The sequence below is a fragment of the Cardiocondyla obscurior genome, linkage group LG02, assembly GCF_019399895.1.
Source record: "Cardiocondyla obscurior isolate alpha-2009 linkage group LG02, Cobs3.1, whole genome shotgun sequence".
NCBI lineage: Eukaryota > Metazoa > Arthropoda > Insecta > Hymenoptera > Formicidae > Cardiocondyla > Cardiocondyla obscurior.
Genome location: NC_091865.1, coordinates 1,315,637 through 1,340,395, shown reverse-complemented (window position 1 = coordinate 1,340,395; position 24,759 = coordinate 1,315,637). Strand labels below are relative to the sequence as shown.

Genomic DNA, 24,759 nt, shown 5'->3' with positions numbered 1-24,759 from the left:
CACATTCACGATTATTTTTATATTACCAGCAATGGCATATTCGGCATTGCGAGATTACACAAAACCTGCTGTCGATCAACGGATCGCAGAATTAGTGAAGAGAAGAATTGGTATGCGAGAAGATCTACCCACGGAGAGTATAAAGGAGCGACTTGTAAATATCTTTGCGGATCTACGATACTTTCGCGAGTAAATCCTTGCGAAACATTTAATGAAGCTAGATGGAACATTATTATTTACGATATAATTCTAGATATAATTGAGTAAAAAGTCCATAATGTTTTTGCGATAGTACTCTTTGAAAGATATTAAGAAAAAAAAAAAAAAACGAACCCAGTGTCATGCAACTCTTTCCATTTTAGGCAAAATTTAAGGAAATTCGTAATGCCAGGCAAGGATTATTGAAGGTGACGCATCAGCACGTATTAAAGACAGTGGCATATATTTTAAACACTGATCCCGAGATCCTGGAAGAAGGAATTCTCGACAAAGATGAATACGTAAATGTTTTTAGCAGTTTTTTCGCCGAAGGTGGAAGACAAGCGATCGTTGTATATCTTCAACTTATGAGTCCTCCAACATTTGGTATAATGATAGACGCTTCTCAGCTCTCTTCTTTTACACGCGCAATTTTAATACAACGTTAAATATAGCGATTAAGTCAACAATGCATTTTTATGCTACACCGTCATACTAAACGTAAAATTTACATAATCTCAGAATCCGGGCGATGGACGCCGCAACTTAGCAAAGAACAGCAAGTTATACGTTGTTGTATAACAGATGGTACTACCGAAGAATTTTCAGGTAGATGCGTTATAGTTTATCGATTAAAGTCTAACCTCGAATTTGGAGTTAAACAGTTATTCGACGTAAGTTAAAAAATAACGCGAAGCGTTATCTTAAATTATTTTCCGTTGTATCGTATTTTTTTTGTAATATAAATATTATAAGATATATTTAGTTTTAAATTTTACAATGTATGTGCTTTTTAATGTTTTCTTTGTTCTTTTCATTCTCTGAATTTTTTTCCGTTACTCTGTATTTTATATTCTACATAGGAAACATATTATGCATATGCGGAAGTAGATCCTACATCGCAAAGTGCTCTGGCAGGAATATCTGACTTAATTTCACGTTTGCATGCGCGAACGTTAACTGCTAATATGCAGTGGGGAGAATTGTCGAAAAGTGAAGCCGGGGAAAAAATAAAGGATGATTTTATAGGCGATTTTAAAGATTTTTGCGAATTTCTTAGTAGTAAGTTATTTACCTTTCGTGTTTATTTTAATTTTAATATATAAATTTGTAATTATGAAAGATAATACTTACTTTTTTTTCCTTACAGTGACAAAAACAGATTTGGAAAGTGTTATATGCTTTCAAATTAATTGGGACTTGTATAAAAAATGTTTGGCGCTACCAGAAAATATTAGAGAAAGCATTCATAAACCGAACGTTATTACGGCAGTAGAGGCTGACGTTCGAATATGGATGAAATTGATGGAGCGGGTATGATTTGTACGAATTATATATCCCACAATGAAACATCACAATTTTATAAAGCGATTTTCCAGGCCATTGTTGAAAGTCAACAATTACGCAGAGAAACTGAAACTGTAGGACCAAGTGCAGAACTTGCTTATTGGCGACGATTGCTCGGTCAGTTTTCATCAATAATGAATCACATAAAATCTTCTTACACCGAAGCATTCATACAATTGCTAACGGAAGCGAAATCAAAACTTATTAAGGTACAAAATTGTTAATAAGTAACGTGATAATTTAGAATTAAATATTACTGTAATTTACATACATTTATAGAAATGGAAAGCTTTAGAAGATCAAGTTACAACGATGTATATTTTATCTCAAGATAATGTCAAATATTTATACGCCTTAGAAAAGTTTACACAGCCACTATACAGATTAGATCCAACGAAAATAGGAGATTACTTACCCGCACTCATGTATGCTATAAGAATGATTTATGCTACATCGCGATTTTTCAACACGAGGAAGATGGTAACCGCAGTATATGTGAAGGTACTTTTCTAAAGTTATTGATTAAACAGAATGTAAATTATTATTATTTATATAAATTAATTTAAAAAATCCAGCCACTTTTAATCCCGTATATTTATATTTTAAAAATCAGAGGTTTTAATTATATGAGTTATTTATTTTTTATTAATATTATTTATTATTAATTTAATAATTTCTGTTTAGATAACAAATCAGATGATATTAGCGTGTAAGGCCTACTTAACAGAAGATGGCAAATTAAGCATTTGGAATGAATCAAAATCTGTTATGATATCTAAAATAAAGGTAAAAATATAAGATTAAAATATAGGTATAATAGTTTTTTTTATGTTAAATATTATCGCTTTATGAATGTAAAACTGTATCAGCGATTATTTCGTAGGATTGTATTAAGCTTTGTGAAACATATCATGACTATTATGACGACATGTGTAAGAAGGTCGAAGAATCTCCAAATGAAAAACCTTTTGAGGTATCCGAAATGTATGTTTTTGGAAAATTTGCTGCTTTTAAGACAAGAATAATAAAGGTAATAATAATTAATACAAAAATAAGTCCACCCATCTGTAATATCATTAGTTTACGATATAATATACATATGATATAATGCAGATTATGGACATTCTTGAAGCAGCACGGATGTACTCTATCTTGCACAGTTCGACTATACAAGGAATTAATATATATGCTCAAAAATATGCCGATTATTTTAAAAAACTCTCATCGCAAATGTACGATCCCTTAGATCATAGAAAACCATATTTTGATGTTGATTATGATGAATTTAAAAAGAGCGTAGCGGAAACTGATATAGAGCTGAGAACGTTTTTTAACAACTGCCTCTCTATCGTGCCCAACATAACGCAAAGTTTAAATTTGATAGCAAGGTAATATATTATATTTCAGTAAATATTAGTTTATTTAGTCAGTTACGTAAAAATATATATTATAATTTACATTACGATGCACAGGTTTCGAAAATTAAATCTCAGGCCATTGAGGATTGACAGAAAGTGCATAGAAATTGTCTCAATGTTTGAACAAGAGATCGAAGATATTCGCGATAGATACAATGAAAATAGATCCGATCCGCCTACAGCAAGGAATATTCCACCCGTTGCCGGTAGAATTCTGTGGATACGACAATTATATAAACATATAGAAGTTCCAATGAATATGTTTAAATCATACCACAGAGTAATTACGCATGAATCAATGCAAAAATGCATTAAAATGTATAATACACTCGTCAGTGTGTTCATTCATTACGAGTTAATATATTATAAAGCTTGGTATGATTCAGCTAACGTTGTAAGTTTTTATTCTATGATTTCAACAAATTATTATACCAAGAGTTTCATAAATTTTGCAGAAGTTTCTTATAAATGTATATTATTATCTTAAAATAATTTAGAAATTTTTCTAATTTAACTTTTAATTATTAGGTTCGTCTGGCATTATCGTCTCCTATGCTCGTGCGTCATCCAAAAACAAATAAGTACTGCTTAAATTTCGATCCTTACATTTACGAAGTAATACGAGAATCTGAACATATATGTAAATTTGGATTAGAAGTGCCGGATTTTATACAAATGTTAATATTTTGCAAAGAAAAGATACTCTTATCTTGTGAGAGAGTAAAGAAATTGTTGAAGAAAAACAATGCCCTTAGGTATACAAGTCTCATTTAGTATTTACTAATTAAAATTTTTGCATTCATATTTATATACTAATTATATTTGTATGTACAGACGATCTGTTCCGATCTTATTTTTAAATCTAATGAAAATAGCACTCGTCAATCTTGAGATTGCTTTTCAACCCTGTGTATCAGTAATTACATGGTCTTCATTAAAAATGTCTAATGCATGCTCTAAAATAGAAGAGGAGATTCATAATGCGGAAATATTTTTTAAAGAAGTAGTCGACATGAAAGAAGCGAGAATAGATGAAGTACTTGAATCTATTGCAGAAACGATGTTATTGAAATTAGAGGAGTATCCGAAAAGTCCGGAACAACTTTTAGCCGATACTATAGCTTTCAGAGATAAAGTAGCAATTGATTTGGAAATCAAATCCTCGACTGCAGAAAAGACTGTTATAATGATTATTAATAAATTTATGGATCTCATAACTGATCCTACTGTACAAGATGTTAAATATAGTTGGCTGGATCATGAAAAAATACTTAAACAATATGGATCCGAAACCAGATTAACACAAGGGCCGTTTGAACCGGGTAATGTATACATATCTATACATACTAAACACAAATTGTTACATCGCAATATTTTAAATAAAAAATTTATAAATGATTAATTAAATGTAGGTTTTGGTCATATTGATAGAACAAATAAAGTTCAAATTCATCAAGTGCATAATGATTGCATGGAGATTTTTGCGTGTTATAATAATAAATTAATAGAAGCGTTAGTAAAGTGTACTAAAAATTCTTTAGATTTATTAAAGAATAAAGCAACTATTATGAGGTACTTATTCGTACATTTATACATACTTATAAGTAAACTGTGCTTTTTATTATGCTATTTCCAACATATAATGCAATAAGACTGAAATAAAAATAACAAATTTGTTTCAGCGTGCTGTTTAAAGATGTTGCAATAGAACAAGAAATTCCAATCATGATGACATATTTTGTTTTACAAATACCGAATATCGTAATTATTCCATCGATAGAAGAGCTACAAAATTATTTTGGTAAAGTCGTAACTGGTATTACAGAAACGCACAAGAAAGTAATTATGTGGGGACAACGATATTTTATGAATACACGTGCAAAGCCGCTTGGTAATAAAAACTAAAATATAACGTATTTAAAATTGATAAATATATGTATAGTTAAACTAACATGTCCTTATCAAGACTGTTAAATTTTTAAAATAATGATTATCTTATTACTACTATTACTCATTGTTAGAAAAAGACGAATTGTTCGATACCTATTTTCAAAATGTGTTTGAACACAAAGACATAATTCGTAGTTTCACGGGTCTGCAAGGCTTAATATTAATATTGAGAGATGATGTTTCGAAAGTTGGTAACGTATGTATAAAAAATTACTATTCTTTTTAATTTTATTCACATTTGTATATATATAAGTAATATACACATTTATATAATAATTTATACTAATCATTTATTTCTGTAGAGATATTTACGATACTCCTACATATGGGCAGAAAACAGAAATGAAATAATACAAGCATTTGTTGACTCGAAACCTCTCGTACAAGAAATTAAAGAGCAGTTTATAAAATACGAGGACTTAATGACAGAAATAAAAAATTTACCTGATTGGCATATACTTGGTCCTCTTCAAATTAATACAGGTACGCAAAAATAATATTAAACATTTAACTAAAATATCTTTTTTAATTAATGTTATTACAGTTTTATTTTGCTTATTAGTTATATTTTTTAATGATGTTTTGTAGATAAATTAAAATTAGCATTGCTTGTGGAAGCAAGTGCTTGGAAAAAGTTACTGGGAATTTCTTTATCAAAGAAATACAAAGAAAAATTACAAAAATTAACAGATTACATTTTTGATAAGAATAAGGTTCTCTCCAGGCCTATTAAAGATTTAGAAGATGTTAGAGCTGCAATGAAATGCTTGGGAGAAATACGAGACAATTTCGTATCATTAGACATGGAACTAATTTTAATTGAAGAAACTTATGCATTACTAGGAAAATTTAATATCGATATATTACAAGAAGACCTCGATATAGCCGACGGACTGAGATATAGTTTTAACAATATGCTTAATATGGTATTAATTTTTGTTTTTATTTCATAACGCTTAATACCTATTTAACTTAAAAACTGTATTTAAAATTTTAATATATTATAATTATTATAATGGTTATTCTCTATTTGAAGTAACGTTTTTATTTTATTCTACGGGTAATATCTATATTTTTGTAGGCAAAGAAAGTTCAAACAGTAATATGCGAGATGCAAGAGCCATTGAAAACGGAACTTATTGATGGTGTTGCAATTCTTAAAAAGAAGGTAGCTCAATTTGATATCGATTTTAAACTCAGTGGCCCGATGGTTGAAGGAGTACCAGCAAAAGAAGCCAGTGAACGGTACAACTAGTATTTCGTATTTTCTGTTAAATTACATATATACTAATTAAAAATTAATTACTTAGCAAATATATTTCAGTAATTTAAACGAAATTAGTATGCTAATATCATTTTTAATGCCATTATTAACACGTTTTCAGACTTATTATATATCAAGCGCGTTTTGAAGAACTGTGGGAAAGATATGAAACTTATAGCACTGGTGAAAGCTTATTTGGCATAGAAATATCAGAATACCCAGCTTTAGAACAGAGAAAAAGAGAAATTAATTTATTACAAAAGTTGTACACATTATATTTGCAAGTTATGCGCACTATAGATAGCTATTATGACATTCTATGGTTCGATATTGATATTGAATCAATCACAACTGAGTTGATCAACTTTCAAAACAAGTAAATAATTAAACTTGTATACTTTTAATAAGATTCAATCGTTTTAGAAAATTTTTGCAATAATACTAAACAAATTATTATTTTAGATGTCGAAAGTTGCCTAAAGCTATGAGAGAATGGCCTGCGTATATTGATCTGAAAAAAAAGATCGATGATTTTAATGAGATGTGCCCATTACTAGAGATGATGGCTAATAAAGCTATGAAAAATAGGCATTGGGAGAAACTGTCTAAGCTCTGTCAATATTTCTTCGATATAGAATCCGAAACGTTTACTTTGGCAAACGTTATGCAGGCACCTTTGTTAAAATATAAAGAGGATGTAGAGGTAATGCCTAATTTGATCGCAAAATGCACTATGGCATTATAAAATATTATAATAAAATACAAAAATTATACACATAAATATTACGTACTATAGGATATATGTATCAGTGCAGTGAAGGAACAAGACATCGAGTTTAAGTTGCAGCAGGTAATTGCAGATTGGGGGGTTATAAATTTGCATTTTGCGGTATTTAAGCAGAGAGGTGAACTCTTGTTGAAAGGTATCGAAACTGCTGAAGTAATAGCACTACTGGAAGACAGTTTAATGATTATAAGCTCCTTATTGGCAAATCGGTACATATATTATATCTCTAAATTTGATTATTAGCTTTTATAATGTACGTATATATTTATGTGCACACTTATCGTATTTGTGTTTAACATAATATAGTTACAATGTGCCGTTTAAAAAAGAGATTCAATTGTGGCAGACCAAACTTAGCAATACATCAGAAATATTAGCGAAATGGTTGACTGTGCAAAATCTGTGGGCTTATTTGGAAGCAGTATTTATTGGCGGCGACATATCAAAGCAACTTCCTATCGAAGCAAAACGATTCAATGTATTTCATTGAAAAAAATGTGTAATAACATTATTAATAAAATAATATAAATTTATGTTATATTATAGATGATTGATAAAGCTTGGGTCAAGATTATGCTTCGCGCTCATGAAATATTAAATGCAGTGGAAACGTGTACTGGAGATGAAACAATGAGCCACCTATTACCTCATTTACTGGAACAACTAGAAACGTGTCAAAAATCTCTTAGCGGGTATACACATTATTAGTAAAAAAGACAAAAATTATTTATAGAGTATTAAATCTAATCAACGAAATTCTATTAATATAGTTATTTAGAAACAAAGCGAGTTATCTTCCCAAGATTCTGCTTTGTATCAGATCCTACTTTACTGGAGATTCTTGGACAAGCAGCAGATTGTCACACAATACAGAATTATCTTGATGGATTTTTCGATAACATAGCTAAGGTAATGAATATAAGTATTAAAATTAAATTATTACTAAATGTCTTATAAATAATTGAAAATAACTTTGATTATAGTTTCCTTATTTTTTTCTATATACAGCTAAAATTTTCTGAAAAGGAATATGACAAAATTGTAGCAATGCATTCACGAGAAGGCGAACAAATAGTGCTGGAAGAAGAAGTTGCGTGTATAGGAGGCGTGGAAAATTGGTTAAACGTTTTATTAACAGTTCATCAACAGTCTGTTGGTGCTGTCATTTCGCTAGGACTGCAATCACTTCGCACACCTGAATTTGACATCATGCTATTGATAGAAAATTCCGTTTTACAAGTAAGAAGATTACACATAAAGTTTGTGTACGTAGGTGTACAACAATTTCAAATATTCACTTTTCATAGGTCGGTCTTTTAGCGTTACAAACTTTGTGGACACAAGATTGCGAAATGGCAATCACGACAGCCAAACGAGACAGAACAATAATGAAAAAAACCAATCAATGGTTCCTAGACTTGCTAAACAGTCTTATCGAAGTAACTGTTAAGGATCTTACGAAATATTCCAGAATAAAATACGAATGTTTAATAACGATACATGTGCATCAAAAGTATTTACGTTATTTAAATATTTTTCATGATTAATAATTACTACGTGATAAACGTAAAAAAATTAACTGCGCTTATACATATTTTAGAGATATATTCGATGAACTGTGTCATCTTAGAATTCGAAGTATACAAGATTTCGAATGGTTGAAGCAATGTCGGTTTTATTATCATGATGATTCGGAGGATGTTTTAATTAAAATAACCGATATGGAATTTATTTATCAAAATGAATTCTTGGGTTGTACAGATCGGCTTGCGATTACACCACTCACAGATAGGTGTTATATAACACTAGCGCAGGCTGTAGGTATGGTATTTGTACTAAAGGGAAAATAGTTGTAAAATAACATTTTTACCAGCATTTACGTCATGTCACTTATCGTCGTCCCTTGCAAATATTTTTTTCTAGGAATGAATTTTGGCGGAGCTCCCACAGGTCCTGCTGGAACGGGTAAAACAGAAACGACGAAGGACATGGGGAAAGCGCTAGGAAAATACGTCGTTGTTTTTAATTGCTCCGATCAAATGGATTTCAGAGGTTTAGGCAGAATATTTAAAGGACTAGCACAATCCGGTAGTTGGGGATGCTTTGATGAATTTAATCGAATTGATCTACCAGTTTTATCCGTGGCCGCACAACAAATAGCAATCGTGCTCAGTGCGCGCAAAGAGAAAAAGACAACATTTTTATTCAGGTACAGAAAAATAAGTGAATTATTTTTATTATATGTATAAAATTGAAATTTTAAAATTTACATTTTTATAAAATAAAGTTTATTATTTTTTTTTTAATTTTCTTTATTTTCTGTATTTTACTAAATGGCTAATTGTGAATTAAAAAGTGTCATTTAAAAGTAAATATTAAATTTAGTAACATTTATTTCTATGATAACGTCTACAATAATTTCTTTAGCTTAACTTTTTAAATCATTTATATTTTTATCAAAAGTTGTATTATACCTTTAGCAAACTTAATTTGTAGTGATGGCGAAAGATACAAAATCAATTATGAGTTTGGAATATTTATTACAATGAATCCCGGATATGCTGGTCGGCAAGAATTGCCTGAAAATTTAAAACTACAATTTAGAAGCGTGGCGATGATGGTTCCTGACAGACAAGTGTGTTAAAATACAAACTGCAGGTATTAATGTAGAATTGGATTTATAATTTTTATAAACTTAATTTTACTTGCTTAGATCATAATGCGAGTAAAACTTGCGGCATGTGGCTTTAAAGAGAACGTATTATTAGCGCGAAAATTTTTTATATTATATAAATTATGCGAGGAGCAACTCAGCAAGCAGGTGCATTATGATTTTGGATTAAGAAATATCTTGTCGTGTCTACGTACACTTGGTGCTCAGAAACGCGCATGTCCCTCCGATTCCGAAGAAACCACCCTCATGAGAGTATTACGGTATTGTATCATCAACTGTATATTTTGTGCCCAGAAAAGCATTTGAATAGTGAAAGGAAAAATCTGTCTTAATCTTTTTTTTTTTTTTAGCGATATGAATTTATCAAAACTGGTAGATGAAGACGAGTCTCTTTTCATGTCACTTATTGGAGATATGTTTCCGGATATAAAGTTAACAACGCAAACATATAAAAAATTACAAAAAGCGATAGCTAACGCTACTGTCGCTCTTGGGATCATGAATCATAGCGAATGGACTCTGAAAACTGTTCAGGTATTTTTAATATATTCAAATATATTAATTTTTTTTTTTAATTTTTTAAACTTTATTTTAATTTTAAAATTATATCAATAAATTATTTTTTTTTAGATTAATATTAATTAATTTAAATATTGGTATAAATTTGTTCAAAAAGGTTTCTTTAACCTTTTTTAATAATTTAAATATATGTAGAAGGAATATAATATCACTGAGAAAAAAAATTATAATAATTTGCAGTTATACGAAACGTCGCTTGTTCGTCATGGTTTGATGGTTCTTGGACCAACGGGATCTGGTAAAACGCGATGCATGTGGACGCTAATGAAAGCTTTAACAGAGATGGGCATACCGCATAAAGAAATTAGAATGAATCCAAAAGTCAGTATTTTTAATAAAATAATTTGTCTTTTCGACAGTCTATAAATAAAAAAAAAAAATTGGACAGGCAATAACTGCATCTCAAATGTTTGGAAAACTTGATGTTGCGACAAACGATTGGACAGATGGTATATTTTCTGTTATATGGCGGAGGTCCACGCAAACGAAAAAGACGGAAAATTTATGGATAGTATTAGATGGTCCCGTTGACGCAGTATGGATTGAAAATTTAAATTCTGTTTTGGACGACAATAAAACTTTAACATTGGCAAATGGTGATCGCATTGTAATGGCACCAAATACTAAATTAGTGTTCGAACCTGATAATGTAGATAATGCGTCCCCGGCGACTATATCGCGTATGGGAATGGTATTCATCAGTGCCTCTGTGCTAAAATGGGAGTCAATTTTAGAGGTAATGTAAATCTGGGATTTTGTAATAATGAGATATCTCTTGCGCGAAAACCTATTACGATGTAACAATACTTTTAATAGAGCTGGCTTAGAAAATGTTCCAACAACGAGGCTCGAGTATTGCGAGCATTATTTCATAATATATATGGAGATGCACATACATTCGTTCAAACAAAGCTCCAAGCTAAAATTGTGCTTTTAGAAGCGCTTTATATACGACAGTGTATTGACTTATTGGAAGGATTAAATGTCGGAAATTCTGATCCAACTAGTAAATATGAAAATTTCTCTTTTACATATGAATATTTATTTACTCAACCTGTAACGTTGCAAACAGCAAATATTAAAACATATTTATTTTATCATTTTCTATATGTATTTTTATTAAAATATTCTTGTGATTTACTTATATTTTTTCTATTTTTCAATATATTATTAATTTTATACTTTGTAATGGTTGTATAAATACAATGGATGTATTTTGTAGTTAGATTTTAATTTTAAGTAAAAGACTTTACTAAAGCTGCTTTTTTTTTCAGAAATATTGCCTGACCAGCACATCGAAAAACTTTTCCTATTTTCTATAATGTGGAGTTTGGGTGCAATGTTAGAATTAGATGGACGATTTGCATTACAGGAATATCTTATAAATCATGAATCGAAATGTAACTGGCCGAAGTATACCGTTCGTATATGATTATTTTATATGCTATTTAATGTCCTAATGTACAGCATGTATCGATATTAATATTTTTATCGTTAACACATATTCGGTTTATAGAGCGATGAAACTATTTTTGAGTATTTAGTATCAGATGATGGAAACTGGATTCATTGGAGTACAATGGTGCCAAAATTTGAATATCCTTCAGACCATATTCTAGAATATCATACTATTCTTGTTCCTAACGTCGATAACACACGAACGTTATATTTAATTGATATTGTGGCAAGACAGGAAAAGGCAGTGCTTTTGATAGGTAAACAAACACGTATTATAATTTTAGTAATTGTCTAGTACTCCTAGTATGTCATTAATTAATTAATTATGAAATTTTATATCGTATTAAACAAATTAACGTAATTATGAATTCATTGTACAATAGGGGAAGCTGGCACCGCGAAAAGTGTAATAATGAAATATTATATGTCTAAGCACGATCCCGAATATCATTTAAATAAGTTTTTTAACTTTTCTTCAGCGTCCACGCCTAACATGGTTCAGGTAATAACTTTATTTAATTTTTCTATTTAAATAAGAATTTTATTATGACATTGATTACTTTATTACACAAACCACTGCCTTTTTTTTTTAGCGAGTATTCGAGAGCTACGTAGAAAAGCGAGTAGGCACCACTTATGGTCCACCAGGTGGACGAAAAATGACCATTTTTATCGACGATATAAATATGCCGGCAATGAACGAATGGGGCGATCAAATTACCAACGAGATCGTACGTCAGTTAATGGAATACAAAGGATTCTATTCCCTGGATAAACCGGGCGACTTTTGCATTATGCAAGATATTATGCTACTTGCCGCGATGCATCATCCGGGCGGAGGGCAAAATGATATCCCGCCGCGGTTGAAACGGCAGTTCAATATTTTTAATTGCACATTACCGTCCAACAAGTCCATAGATACAATTTTCGGTATGAATCATAATCGCTCGTTTCGCGAAACGCGATAAATAAAATATTCATGTGTACACTCACCGTCAGAAATGGCATTCGTGGTGCTACGACGGCGGCTAGCGTACGTGATCTTGGCGTGGGGTGCGTCGAATCTCACACGAAGCACGCGCGTAGATGTGTTGCGGAGCACCGGTCACATAGGATTGAGAGAGAACGCGGCCTCTGTCTACTACATCTCCCCGCACTCGGCGACCGGGAGATGGGAAAGTCACGTACGCCAGCCGCCGTCGCCGCTCGCCGCAGCAAATGCCATATCTGCTTTTTAGTGTACAACGCAACTAAATAATTGCAGGTGTCATCGGTCAGGGATATTTTTGTACTACGAGATTTTCCGAAACCATCGTTAACTTTTTACCAAAGCTTATACCATTAACTCGAATATTATGGCAGCAAACTAAAGCAAAGATGCTACCGACCCCAGCCAAGTTTCATTACGTTTTTAACTTGCGTGATCTTTCTCGCATTTGGGAGGGAATACTTAGAATAAAAAGAGCAGAGTGCGAATCTGTAACGACATTGCTGAAATTATGGGAACACGAATGCACGCGCGTGATAGCGGATCGGTTTGTTCTTTCTCGTAATCACGATATGAAAATACGCGTGCTTAAACTTCTAACTAATCATTCGCAGGTTCATCACTGCCGCCGACAAGGAATGGTTTCAAAATACGTTACGGCGAACCGCGGAGAAGATGTTGGGTCCGGATTTTCAATATTATTCCCCAGTCGAGACGTATTTTGTTAACTTTTTGCGCGAACCACCAGAACCGACAGGTGACGAGCCGGAAGATTTTGTGCTAGAGGCGCCAAAGATTTATGAGGAGATACCGAGGTACGCCGAGAAAAATTTCTTGTCGAATGTGACGGATTTGAAAATATATGGTCACATATTTGTACGTATTTTCACTTGCAGTTACGACATCGTTATCGCAAAAGTTCAACAAAATATGGAGCAATTTAATGAATACATACGCGGCATGCGTCTTGATCTGGTCTTTTTCCACGATGCTCTGGTGCATTTGATACGAATATCGAGAATACTCGGAATTCCCAGAGGAAATGCGTTGTTGGTAGGTATAGGAGGATCCGGCAAGCAAAGTATGACGCGACTGGCATCCTTCATTGCAGGATTTAACTTCTTTCAAATAACGTTGTCCAGGCAAGTATCAAAATTATAACTTTGGTTCAAAATATATTTTATAATAATTAATCTCCCGAGAATATCCTATTACCAATCGAAGTGCGAAGTATTGCGCGAGATAAGTACGAAATTTGTATATTTAATTTTATCGTGCATCAAGGTTTTTATTTCGTATCGCGTAACTTCGTAGAAATATTGTGCGAAAATTGTATCTAATAGATTGGTGAACAGAAATATATAAAAATTGATAAATATTATATTTTCAGGATTTATAACGTAGCTAGTTTGATGGACGATTTACGAAAATTGTATCACACCGCTGGTACAGATAGCAAAGGTCTCACTTTTATTTTCACCGACAATGAAATCAAAGACGAAGCATTTTTGGAATATATAAACAACATACTAAGCGTTGGCGAAGTGGCCAATCTTTTTCCAAAAGATGAATTAGATGATATTTTAACGACTGTCGGTCCATTAATGAAAAAAACCGATCCTCGACGACCTCCAACGCAAGACAATCTTTACGATTACTTTATATCGCGAGCGAGAAATAATCTGCATATTGTTTTATGCTTTTCACCAGTACGCTTTGTTATTGCGTTAAAAATATTCGCAATTGGACTTTCTTTTCTTTTTCGTTTATCTATTTTAATAATAATTATCATCAAGCTCATAATTATTTTTGCAGGTCAGTGAAAAGTTTAGATCTCGGTCATTAAAATTTCCTGGCCTTATATCGGGTTGCACAATAAATTGGTTTTTGAGATGGCCAAGGGACGCACTACATGCAGTTGCCGAGCACTTTCTAAGTACATATGAAGTTATATGCAGCCCAGAAGTAAAACAACAATTAATGCAAGTTGTGGGTGATATTCAAGATAATGTTAACGACACTTGTACAGAATACTTTACCAGGTAAATTTTTCTACTTATATATATCACTTTATTTTTTTTAATGTGAATAATTAATAAATTCAATTTTAAATGTAGATTTCGACGTCAAATATACGTGACTCCGAGATCATTTTTAACATTTCTCGATAGTTACAAAACACTTTACAAGCAACGTTTGGATAATATTAATATGCTGACTTCTCGCATGAATAGTGGTTTAAGTAAATTAATTGACGCTACGGATCAGGTTGATGTATTACGGCACGAATTGGAAAAAAGTCAAGAGGAGATTGTAGCAAAAAATGCTCAAGTCGAGACGGTAAGTAATATATTTTTATAAAATATAAATTTTGATTAGAAAATCTGACTGTAATTTAATATGTAATATATATATTTAGATTGTTGCTAATGTGAACGAGAAAAAGAACGAAGCTGAAAATGTGAAAGCAAAAGTTCAAGTGTCGAAAGACGAAGCGGAAGCGATTCTGAAAGTGATAGCGAAAGATAAGGCAGTGGCGGAAGAGAAATTGAAAGCTGCGGAGCCTGCCTTGTTAGAAGCCGAAGCTGCATTGCTGGTATTGTAATCAATAATCGATATAAAATTTTGTGTCTATGTTAAATGTTGGCATCAACATTCATTGTAACAATATTTCAGACCATAAAACCGGTGGACATCTCTACCGTTCGTAAATTGGCGAAACCACCATATATAATTATGCTTATAATGGACTGCGTTCTGATTCTATTCGGACGAAAATTGGAACCAGTCAAACCGGATTACGAACATCAATTTCTAACACCTACATGGTCGGAGTCGTTAAAAGTAAACCCTATGCATATTAATTTATACTATATTAATAAGTAATAATGAGAGAAATATTTATTTAAAATTAAACATTCGAATTTTGCACGTTATCTTTTACAGGTCCTCGCTGACACTAGATTTTTATATAATTTACAAAGTTTTTCAAAGGATAATATTAATGGTGAAATTGTCGACTTAATGATACCGTATTTAAATTTTCACATGTACACTTACGAAGCGGCAAAGCAAGCCTGTGGTAATGTTGCGGGTCTCATACAATGGACCATCTCTATGGTTACTTTTTATGAAATAAATAAAGATGTGCTGCCTTTGAAGGTAACTCCTTATTAACATTGCAATCAAACGAGAGCAATCGATGTCATTTCATGGCTTGTACGAGAAATAGTACATAATATTAATTTCTTTTTAATTGATAATTATGAAATGACGTCGGTCTCCAATAGAAAAACGTATAATGTTAATATACAAAAACCACTTTACAGGCTAATCTTGTTGTACAAGAAATTTATTACGAGAAAGCCAATAAAAATTTACTTGAGGCAGAAATATTATTGAAAGAAAAGGACGATGCTTTAAAAATAGTGCAAAATGAATTTGATTCCGTGATGCAAGAGCGACAAGTATGGTAACAATATTTATAAAACTACAAACAATTATAATACATACACGTTTTTTTATTAGAAACTTATCGACCAAGCCTCGACCTGTCAAGCAAAAATGGACACCGCATCTGCTATGATTGAAGGACTATCTGGAGAAAGAATAAGATGGACGGAGCAAGTGACTATGTTTAAGTCGGAAACGGAACGTCTCGTAGGAGATGTGTTGATATTAACTGGATTTCTTTGCTATTGCGGGCCATTTAATCAAGAATTCCGAACTGGTTTGCAGAGAAAATGGATGGACTTTTTAAAAGACAAAAACATCCCGAATTCTATTACTCTAAACATTGTTAATGCATTGACAGATGCAACTACGGTAAAATAATAAAAATTATATAAATAGTATAAGAAACATAATATAAAAATTAAAATTTCAAATAAATAATCCGAACAAACGATTAATTTATCGTAGATTGGCGACTGGAGCTTGCAAGGTCTACCAAATGATGAACTATCAATTCAAAATGCAATAATTGTAACAAAAGGATTAAGATATCCTTTACTGATTGACCCGCAATTGCAAGGAAAAACGTGGATCAAAAATAAGGAAAAAGAATTTGATTTACAGGTATAATGATGAAACAAGATCTGGAATGAGATTGGTTTAATATTTCTTAATGTGGCTTTTAGATTACGTGGTTCACGCACAAATACTTTAAAAATCATCTTGAAGATTCTATATCTATAGGACGACCATTATTAATTCAAGATGTAGAGGAACAAATAGATCCGATATTAGATAATGTGCTAGAAAAAAATTTTATAAAAATCGGAACTTCTTTCAAAGTAAGAGAAAAAAACCTTAAATTTTTATATAATTTTACGTTTAACGAGAGTTATTGTTATATCATAGGTCAAATTAGGTGACAAAGAAGTGGACATTAGTAAAGACTTTAGACTTTATATCACAACAAAATTACCGAATCCTTCTTATACTCCAGAAGTATTCGCTCACGTATCTATAATTGATTTTACTGTTACAATGAAAGGTAAAAGTATATTTTATTTTTGCATATTAAAAAATGCATTTATAAAAATAATACTTTTCTTTTTTTATAATTTTACATTTACTTCCACAGGTCTGGAGGATCAGTTGTTAGGAAGAGTAATTTTAACGGAGAAAAAAGAATTAGAAACGGAAAAAACACAATTGATTACCGACATAACTGCAAATAACAGAAAGATTAAAGAATTAGAAGAAAATCTTCTACAAAAATTAGGAACTGTACAAGTACGTATTATACATAGTACGTTGTTCTCTTTACAGCAATAATTAAATAATTCTGAAATAAGCACAATTAATAACGGCTTCTTTGTAATATCTTTCGTTCTTTAAAAGGGACCTTTGATCGAAGACGTTGAATTAATGTCTGTATTAAATACCACGAAACAAACAGCGGCGGAGATTAATATAAAGCTGAGTATTGCAAGAGATACAGAGCAAAAAATCGACGTGGCACGCGAAGAATTTCGACCGGTTGCAACGCGCGGTAGCGTTTTATACTTTCTGATATGCGATATGCCGCATGTCAATTGCATGTACCAAACGTCTCTCGTTCAATTTTTAGAACGATTTGATATCTCAATGGCTAGGTAAATATGAAAAGTTTTTCCTGTAAAGCTAGCGACTTGCATTATGCTGCGATTAATATTCCTAACTTCTTAAATACAAATTATACTTTGTCAAATAACGTTTATCAAATTTTTCTTAGGTCAGAAAGAAGTCCGGTAAATCAGAGGAGAATAAATTATATCATCGAATATCTGACTTATGATATATTTAAGTACAAGGCACGCGGGCTATATGAAATACACAAATACATGTTTATTTTGTTGATGACGTTAAAAATCGATCTGCAACGCGGTAACATCACCCACAAGGAATTTCAATATCTTATTAAAGGCGGCGCGGCATTAGACTTAAAAGCAATCGAGCCGAAACCTTGCAAATGGATCACGGATGTGACCTGGCTTAATTTAGTCGCGCTATCATCATTACGACAATTTCGGTATATCGTATCTCAAGTAGCCGCTTCTGAGAAAATTTGGAAACAATGGTTCGACAAAGATACACCAGAAGAGGAAATTATACCAGATGGTTATAACACGTTGGATACATTCCGTCGATTGCTCTTGATAAGGTAATTTTATTGTACAGTTTTTATTAAATTAAAAATTTATATATGTAGAATTTTAATTTCTTATAAGTAAAACACAAATTATGAATTGCAATATTTTGGAAGAATCGAACGTCTAGTAATAAAGTTTTTTTTTTAAATTAACGTTTAAAGTTCTATTAAATAATATGTTTGCAGAGCTTGGTGCATGGATAGAGCGTTGGCGCAATCGAGGAAATATATAGCAACTTCTTTAGGAGCGAAATACGCAGAGCCCGTGATTACACTTCTGGATGTAATGCACAGCGAGTCAAGGCCAAACACACCAATAATTTGTTTCTTAAGCATGGGATCAGACCCTACGCCTAGCATCGAGCGGCTTGCGAAGAGAATGGAAATCGTTTGTAAATGCATATCGATGGGACAGGGTCAAGAGGTTCATGCTCGACGGTTGCTTTGCAACGCGAAAGCTAAAGTATATTATTGAAAAAAATGCTCGTTTTTTTATATACGTACATACAATGCGAGTTATTAATTTATCAAATTTACAGGGTTTTTGGGTTTTGTGCCAAAATTGTCACTTGGGCTTAGAATTCATGGCAGAGCTGGTAAACTTTCTTTTAGAAATGGAAGCGCCGCATTCAGATTTTCGCGTGTGGTTAACGACAGAGCCGCACAAAGACTTTCCTGTTTCTCTACTACAAATGTCTATAAAATATACATACGAACCCCCACAAGGTATATATTTTTATATTTTTAAATAAAGATGTATCTCCATAAAGAAGAAGTAAAAAGGAAGTATAATCAAGATGTGATTTCTCTGTTAGGAATACGTGCGGGTCTGTTGGCAACGTATAGCGGTATGAATCAGGAAATATTGGACCAGTGTGATGCTACGCAATATATACCGCTAATATACACAGTGTCATTTCTGCACACTATTGTTCAGGAAAGACGGAAGTTTGGTCCTTTGGGATGGAACATACCTTATGAATTTAATTCAGCAGATTGGTTGGCATCCTGCATGTTCATAAATAATCATTTAAATGATTACGATTTAAAGCGCGGTATAAATTGGCAGAGCGTACGGTAAATGGAAAAATTTAATATTTTCAGCTTTCTTATCGTTTCTCCGAGTTATTAATTCTCGCTACGCATATTTTAAATTTCAGTTACATGATAGGCGAGGTGCAATACGGCGGACGCGTCACAGACGATTACGACAAAAGGCTGCTAAATACTTTTGCGAAAGTGTGGTTTATGGAAGCGCTTTTCGCGGAAGGTTTCGTTTTCTATAAGGGTTATCCGCTTTTAATTTTTAAACAAGTAAGCGAATATCTAAAAGCGATAGACGCCATGAGTTCTATAGATCCGCCACAAGTGTACGGCTTGCATCCAAATGCAGATATTACGTAAGATATTGTTATGAAATGCTATGCACATACATATAACACATAAGATAAGAACAGTTATGTAAAGCAGTTGAAAAATTATGCTTATATTGTAGATACCAGAGTAACACCACACAGACTGTATTAGACATAATAGTATCTGTGCAACCGAAAGAAGCGGGTGTCGTTGGTATAGAATCTCGAGAAGTGGTTGTTACAAGACAAGCGAGGGAAATGCTAGAAAAAGTCCCGGAACTCTACGACATGTTTGAAGTTAGAGAGAGGTTTGTCCATCTTTGAATATTATTTACTCCAATTATCATTTATAAAACAATTAAAAAAGAAAATAAAAAAAGTAATAAATTTAACAAACTATGAATAGCCGAATTTATTCAGTTAATCGATCGATAAAACTGTGTAGCAGACATTTTGAAAATCTATCTTCAATAAATTCAACTACGTAAAAGAACAGATAATTCCTTTTGCAAATTTAATGAAAAAATAATGAATCCTTTGATGTTATCGTAGATTACATGTAATGGATCATATTGCTCCAATGAACGTTTTCTTAAAACAAGAAATTGATAGAATACAGGTGGTTATAAAATTAGTGCGCGTTATGCTCAAGGATCTTCTCTTGGCCATTGAAGGCGTAATTATAATGAGCGAGGTAATTTCCTTAGAATCTCCTAATTACGACCGTTGTATAAAGCGCAATATTCCACAAAGTGAATAAATATGAATATATTTTCAGGAATTGCGAGACGCCCTCGACAATATATATGATGCTAGGATACCAAAAGCTTGGAAAGCTCGATCGTGGGCGTCTGCTTCTTTGGGATTTTGGTTTACGGAACTGTTAGAGAGAAACCAACAGTTGACGACTTGGCTACGTAGTAAAAGACCAGCAAAATTTTGGATGACTGGCTTTTTTAATCCACAAGGTATTTAAATATATTATATATTCTTGTGTTAAATAATATAATGTGAGACTTTGGCTAGCTTGAAAATATTATTTGCAGGGTTTTTGACGGCAATGAGACAAGAAATAACGCGTGCTCATAAATGGGCTTTGGATAATGTTACGCTTCATAATGAAGTTTTACGTAACGCGGCAGAAGAGATCAAAACACCACCCCCGGTATGTAGCGATAAACGTGCAATATATGTGTATGCAAATATCTAAATAATTAATAATGTCTATGTTCGCAACGTAGGAAGGTGTATACGTTTACGGCCTGTTTCTCGAGGGTGCTGGCTGGGACCGTAGAAACAGCCGTTTGTGCGAATCACCGAATAAAGTTCTTTACGTATTAATGCCTGTGATACATATTTTTGCTTTACATAATGCTCCGGACAACAGTCCGAAATTATATCAGGTAAGGACGATTAGTATTTTAATTTAAACATTATTATATGCTTTTCTTTTTTTTCCGCAGTGTCCTGTATATAAAAAGCCTCAAAGGAGTTATTTACAGTTAATAACGCCGCTCTGGTTACAAACTCTAAAAAGTCCTGATTACTGGATATTACGTGGCGTCGCTTTATTGTGTGATACTAAGTAATCTGTTATACAATTATTAAACTTAAGTTAATATTTAATACTTTAAAATTACGAAAGAAAAATTGAACATTAAGCAAGCAATAATACACATTTCGCATCCAGAAAATTAAATAAATTACATATATTAATGTTTCTCATTACTCGATTTGTGTGTTACTTCGTATTCTTTGTTCCAAAGTATTGAATAAATTATATTTGAATCGACAAAATTATCACATTAAGCGACTATAAGACTTGTAATCATAGTCGCAATTTGCATTCATGTAATAAAGGTTTATATCTATTTTTACTGTTTAAAAACAAAAATTACTGCTTTAATTATTTTTTATTTTATTGCGATAGTGGCATAATCCGCTTTAAAAAATCTATAACATTCTTTCATGAAACTTTTTGAGTTATAATATCCCTTTTGTGCGCAGATAAAAAAAAAGTGCGTAAAATATAAAAGGCTCGAGATGACCGTTTTGATATTCCGAAAGCACAATATCTCAGTAACGAGTAACTGCTTAAGTTATAACGAGCGAGAAATTTTTGCTATCGTCAAAAGATTCTTTCGGAAGATTATTCTTTATTATGTTAGTTTTCCCCGTTCGACGTTTATAACTTGAAATGTTTCGCGAAGCTCGTTTGGGAAATGCCACTTTCCCCATTAATTCAGCGGTTTGCTTTGGCGAATGGAATGTGCGCGGCAACTACATCGGCGGGCCTAAATTAACGAAAAGGAAGAAAATAGTAAAACATTTTGTTCCGCGCTATCCCATTACGTTATATGGCTTTCAACGTATCGTCGTGTTATCCGGCTGATATATCTCGTATGTCTATCCGCCCTTGCGCCACCGTTAATAGCAGGCAATTTCGTGTTCCCTCGGCTAACCCGTGTAATTGAGCCAATGTGTGTTAATCAGAGGCGCCTCATTTGCCACGGGGAATAGTCCAAATTGCTTTTGTTACCTAGAATATCTTGGTACGCGGGATTGTCTGTATTGATTCATGAAATTGACACTCTGCCTAAAATATGCAAAACGTGTACCGTAACGCGAATTACGAAACGCAGCAAGCATTGATTTGTATCTCGAACAGGAGTTTTATTAATTAATTTTTTAATTCTTTTTTTTTTAAATAAAATGTACTTTTTTTTTTTCTTATTCAGGCGTATAACACGTTATATCTTGAGCAAAACAATTGTTGTAAAAATTTACAAAATATTGTACAAATGTAACGAATAACGTTACGCGCGACGAAAAACATTTGGTTTTGAATACTTTCCATCTTGTTTTAATGTCACGATAATATTGAAACACAGCACATATTTCGCACGGGATAAATAGCTTGCGACATATTTTTTTCAATACGGTTTCAGCGCATACTTTCTACTGCGTTTGAAATATTTCTGACATTTTACAGAATATTTAGATTTTCGCATAAAATGCGCGGTACACTTGTCGTTTGAATTTATATTTGATATTTAGATAAATTTCAAGAATAACGCTTATTGATGTAAGGCCTATTGACTGAGAATCGTTATGGTAATGAAGATCTACAATGTACGTTCTGGCTAAATGTATACGTTCTAACTAACGTGTGCTAGACTAGTACAATAATGTACTATTGCCAGGGGATCACATTGGTCCGAGTCAGCGCAGTTAATTTTCGATAGTACCAAATCACCCTCGTGGTAATTGTCGTCTATGACTTTAAACGCTACTAGTCTTTGTCTGCTTGCTCTATAAAAGATTCGAATGATTTCTGCGGCTATTAATTTTTGCATTGTATTTAAATATTCAAAAATTTAATTTCTTCAAATTACGTATGTACTTTCTTGCAGCATTTAATAAATAATTATTTTATTCTAATTTTTACTCCACGTATATAAAGGACGAAATTAGAATGTGAGAATCTCTTTTCGATGTAAAAAAAAATTTTAACACATTTTATTTAATGAAAAAGTTAATTTTTTTTAAGGCCGGATTATTCCAATAAGGGAATTAAAATGAATTCAGTCTTGCAAGAAAGAATTGAAATGGATTTAAAAGTCGGGAAACCAACCTGGAATTTAAATCTCGCATTATGAAATATTATTCATAGTTTGAATTAACTTTCGCAGCACGGATCGCTGTCAATCCTTCTAATTTAAGTTCTTTAACGATTTGTTATATTAAATTGTTGTATTTTTAAAGATACTGGAACGAACGATGTGCACGATTCGCGTGCGTTATTTTTCAAAAGATCCTCGTCATTATAATTGGGGACATTAATTAATTATTATAATTTCTATATGATGATTACTATTGAGTAATCTATGATCGACGGTGTGTTGCCGGTTGAAGAAACCCAATTACTAACTACGAAAAAAAACCATGCGACTCACCGATCTGCATGAGCGTCAGCGGAGTTGTTGATTTCTGGCGGTGGCTGTAACATAAAAAAGAAATTAATGTAGACAAGCCAGTATAGTTAGGAAGATTAATAAAAAAATGTAAAAGTTTTCTTTTATTAAAGATTTTATTTAATAAATTGATACTCACCTAAAAGTTGCTCCGCCGATGCAGGATGCCCGTCCCGAGCCTGCTCCTCCTCTCAGATGGGACGTGACGAGTCATCCTTCCGCGCACAAGTAACTCGCGAACGCGCCCGGAAGTATTACTATCGCGATAATTAATTAACACTGTCGCGCGTTGGTTTTCGACACTCCCGAAAAAAAAATAATCGCAACAAAAAGCGCCCGATAACTACCGACACACCCGAAACGACCGACGAACCGGCTACGGTTCGTATAATTATATCGGCGTGCGGCAGTTTTTTTGTCTGAACACTAGTGTACTGCACAGCAGCGGAGTTTCTCTTGACCTGTAACAGATGAACGACAAAATTATATTATAGATTCGGAATGTAATTCGGAATATAATTCGGAATGTAATTCGAAAGGAAACTTAATACTACTTACCCCTGGGTTGCCTCGCTGGTGCAGGATACCCTTCCTGGGCCTCCTCCTCAGCTCAGGTAGCACGTGTCGAGTCATTCTTTCGCGCACTGGACACTCGCGAGATAGTCCACGAACGTCCCGACCGTCCTCGAATTCGACACAAAAAACGACGTAAAGCGAAGGCTGAGATCACGCACAGATGCCTCGACATCTTTATTTTGAACTCTCAGTATGACTGAATTTTTTCGTACGCAGTAGGAACACGAGGCACATGGTCCGTCACGAGCTCGGGATCAGGCGATCTATGGAGCGCTGTGATTGGTCGGCGCGCTAGGGACCTTACGCACCGACCAATCACAGCGCTCTATAGATCGCCTGATCGTGAGCTCGCAACAGGCTTACATGACTCGTTCTACTGCTAACGAGAGAACACGTGGACACGCGGAGAGCATCGGTCTCGAGACGAAGACGTCGAGGCATCCGCGTGTGTTCTCTCACGGTTTATCATCGTGTACCTGTGTCTAGTGAAACGCTGTGATTGGTCGACGCGCGATTTCCCTAGGGCGTCGACCAATCACAGCGCTCCATGGAT

At 33.1% G+C, this 24,759-nt stretch overlaps 1 protein-coding gene and 1 long non-coding RNA gene across 2 annotated transcripts; one reads left to right on the top strand and one right to left on the bottom strand.

Moving 5' to 3' along the window:
* Positions 1 to 2: 2 nt before the first annotated feature.
* Positions 3 to 22,381, top strand: Kl-3 (dynein heavy chain 8, axonemal kl-3). Its single transcript, XM_070674145.1, has 66 exons — positions 3 to 154; positions 363 to 585; positions 721 to 872; positions 1,062 to 1,260; positions 1,349 to 1,512; positions 1,578 to 1,754; positions 1,825 to 2,046; positions 2,230 to 2,331; positions 2,429 to 2,575; positions 2,659 to 2,933; positions 3,018 to 3,357; positions 3,492 to 3,718; positions 3,798 to 4,285; positions 4,376 to 4,535; positions 4,646 to 4,854; positions 4,985 to 5,109; positions 5,216 to 5,396; positions 5,502 to 5,839; positions 5,995 to 6,158; positions 6,299 to 6,553; positions 6,640 to 6,880; positions 6,974 to 7,173; positions 7,271 to 7,442; positions 7,511 to 7,656; positions 7,735 to 7,873; positions 7,973 to 8,203; positions 8,272 to 8,477; positions 8,565 to 8,785; positions 8,888 to 9,173; positions 9,461 to 9,599; positions 9,678 to 9,898; positions 9,989 to 10,172; positions 10,398 to 10,538; positions 10,606 to 10,953; positions 11,034 to 11,223; positions 11,492 to 11,637; positions 11,734 to 11,932; positions 12,059 to 12,177; positions 12,269 to 12,605; positions 12,940 to 13,210; positions 13,278 to 13,478; positions 13,560 to 13,805; positions 14,054 to 14,372; positions 14,479 to 14,705; positions 14,781 to 15,003; positions 15,083 to 15,259; positions 15,340 to 15,507; positions 15,610 to 15,825; positions 15,993 to 16,130; positions 16,192 to 16,488; positions 16,585 to 16,740; positions 16,803 to 16,958; positions 17,026 to 17,161; positions 17,252 to 17,403; positions 17,512 to 17,765; positions 17,885 to 18,313; positions 18,488 to 18,764; positions 18,841 to 19,027; positions 19,117 to 19,378; positions 19,462 to 19,701; positions 19,797 to 19,964; positions 20,209 to 20,350; positions 20,435 to 20,624; positions 20,703 to 20,821; positions 20,898 to 21,059; positions 21,120 to 22,381. The coding sequence occupies exons 1-66, from the start codon at positions 32 to 34 to the stop codon at positions 21,243 to 21,245; spliced, it is 13,776 nt and encodes a 4,591-aa protein (XP_070530246.1). The 5' UTR covers positions 3 to 31; the 3' UTR covers positions 21,246 to 22,381.
* On the bottom strand, positions 22,381 to 24,448 carry LOC139113186 (uncharacterized). Its single transcript, XR_011547649.1, has 3 exons — positions 24,189 to 24,448; positions 23,770 to 24,091; positions 22,381 to 23,656 (listed from the first exon to the last, which is right to left on the bottom strand). It is a non-coding gene; the product is annotated as an uncharacterized lncRNA (long non-coding RNA).
* Positions 24,449 to 24,759: the final 311 nt, after the last annotated feature.

Coding starts and splice junctions, on each gene's coding strand:
- Kl-3 (XM_070674145.1), top strand. CDS start 32: ATGGCATATTCGGCATTGCGAGATTACACAAAACCTGCTGTCGATCAA. Junction 15,508..15,609: donor CATGGTCGGAGTCGTTAAAA/GTAAACCCTATG, acceptor TATCTTTTACAG/GTCCTCGCTGACACTAGATT. Junction 17,766..17,884: donor TTTGATATCTCAATGGCTAG/GTAAATATGAAA, acceptor AATTTTTCTTAG/GTCAGAAAGAAGTCCGGTAA.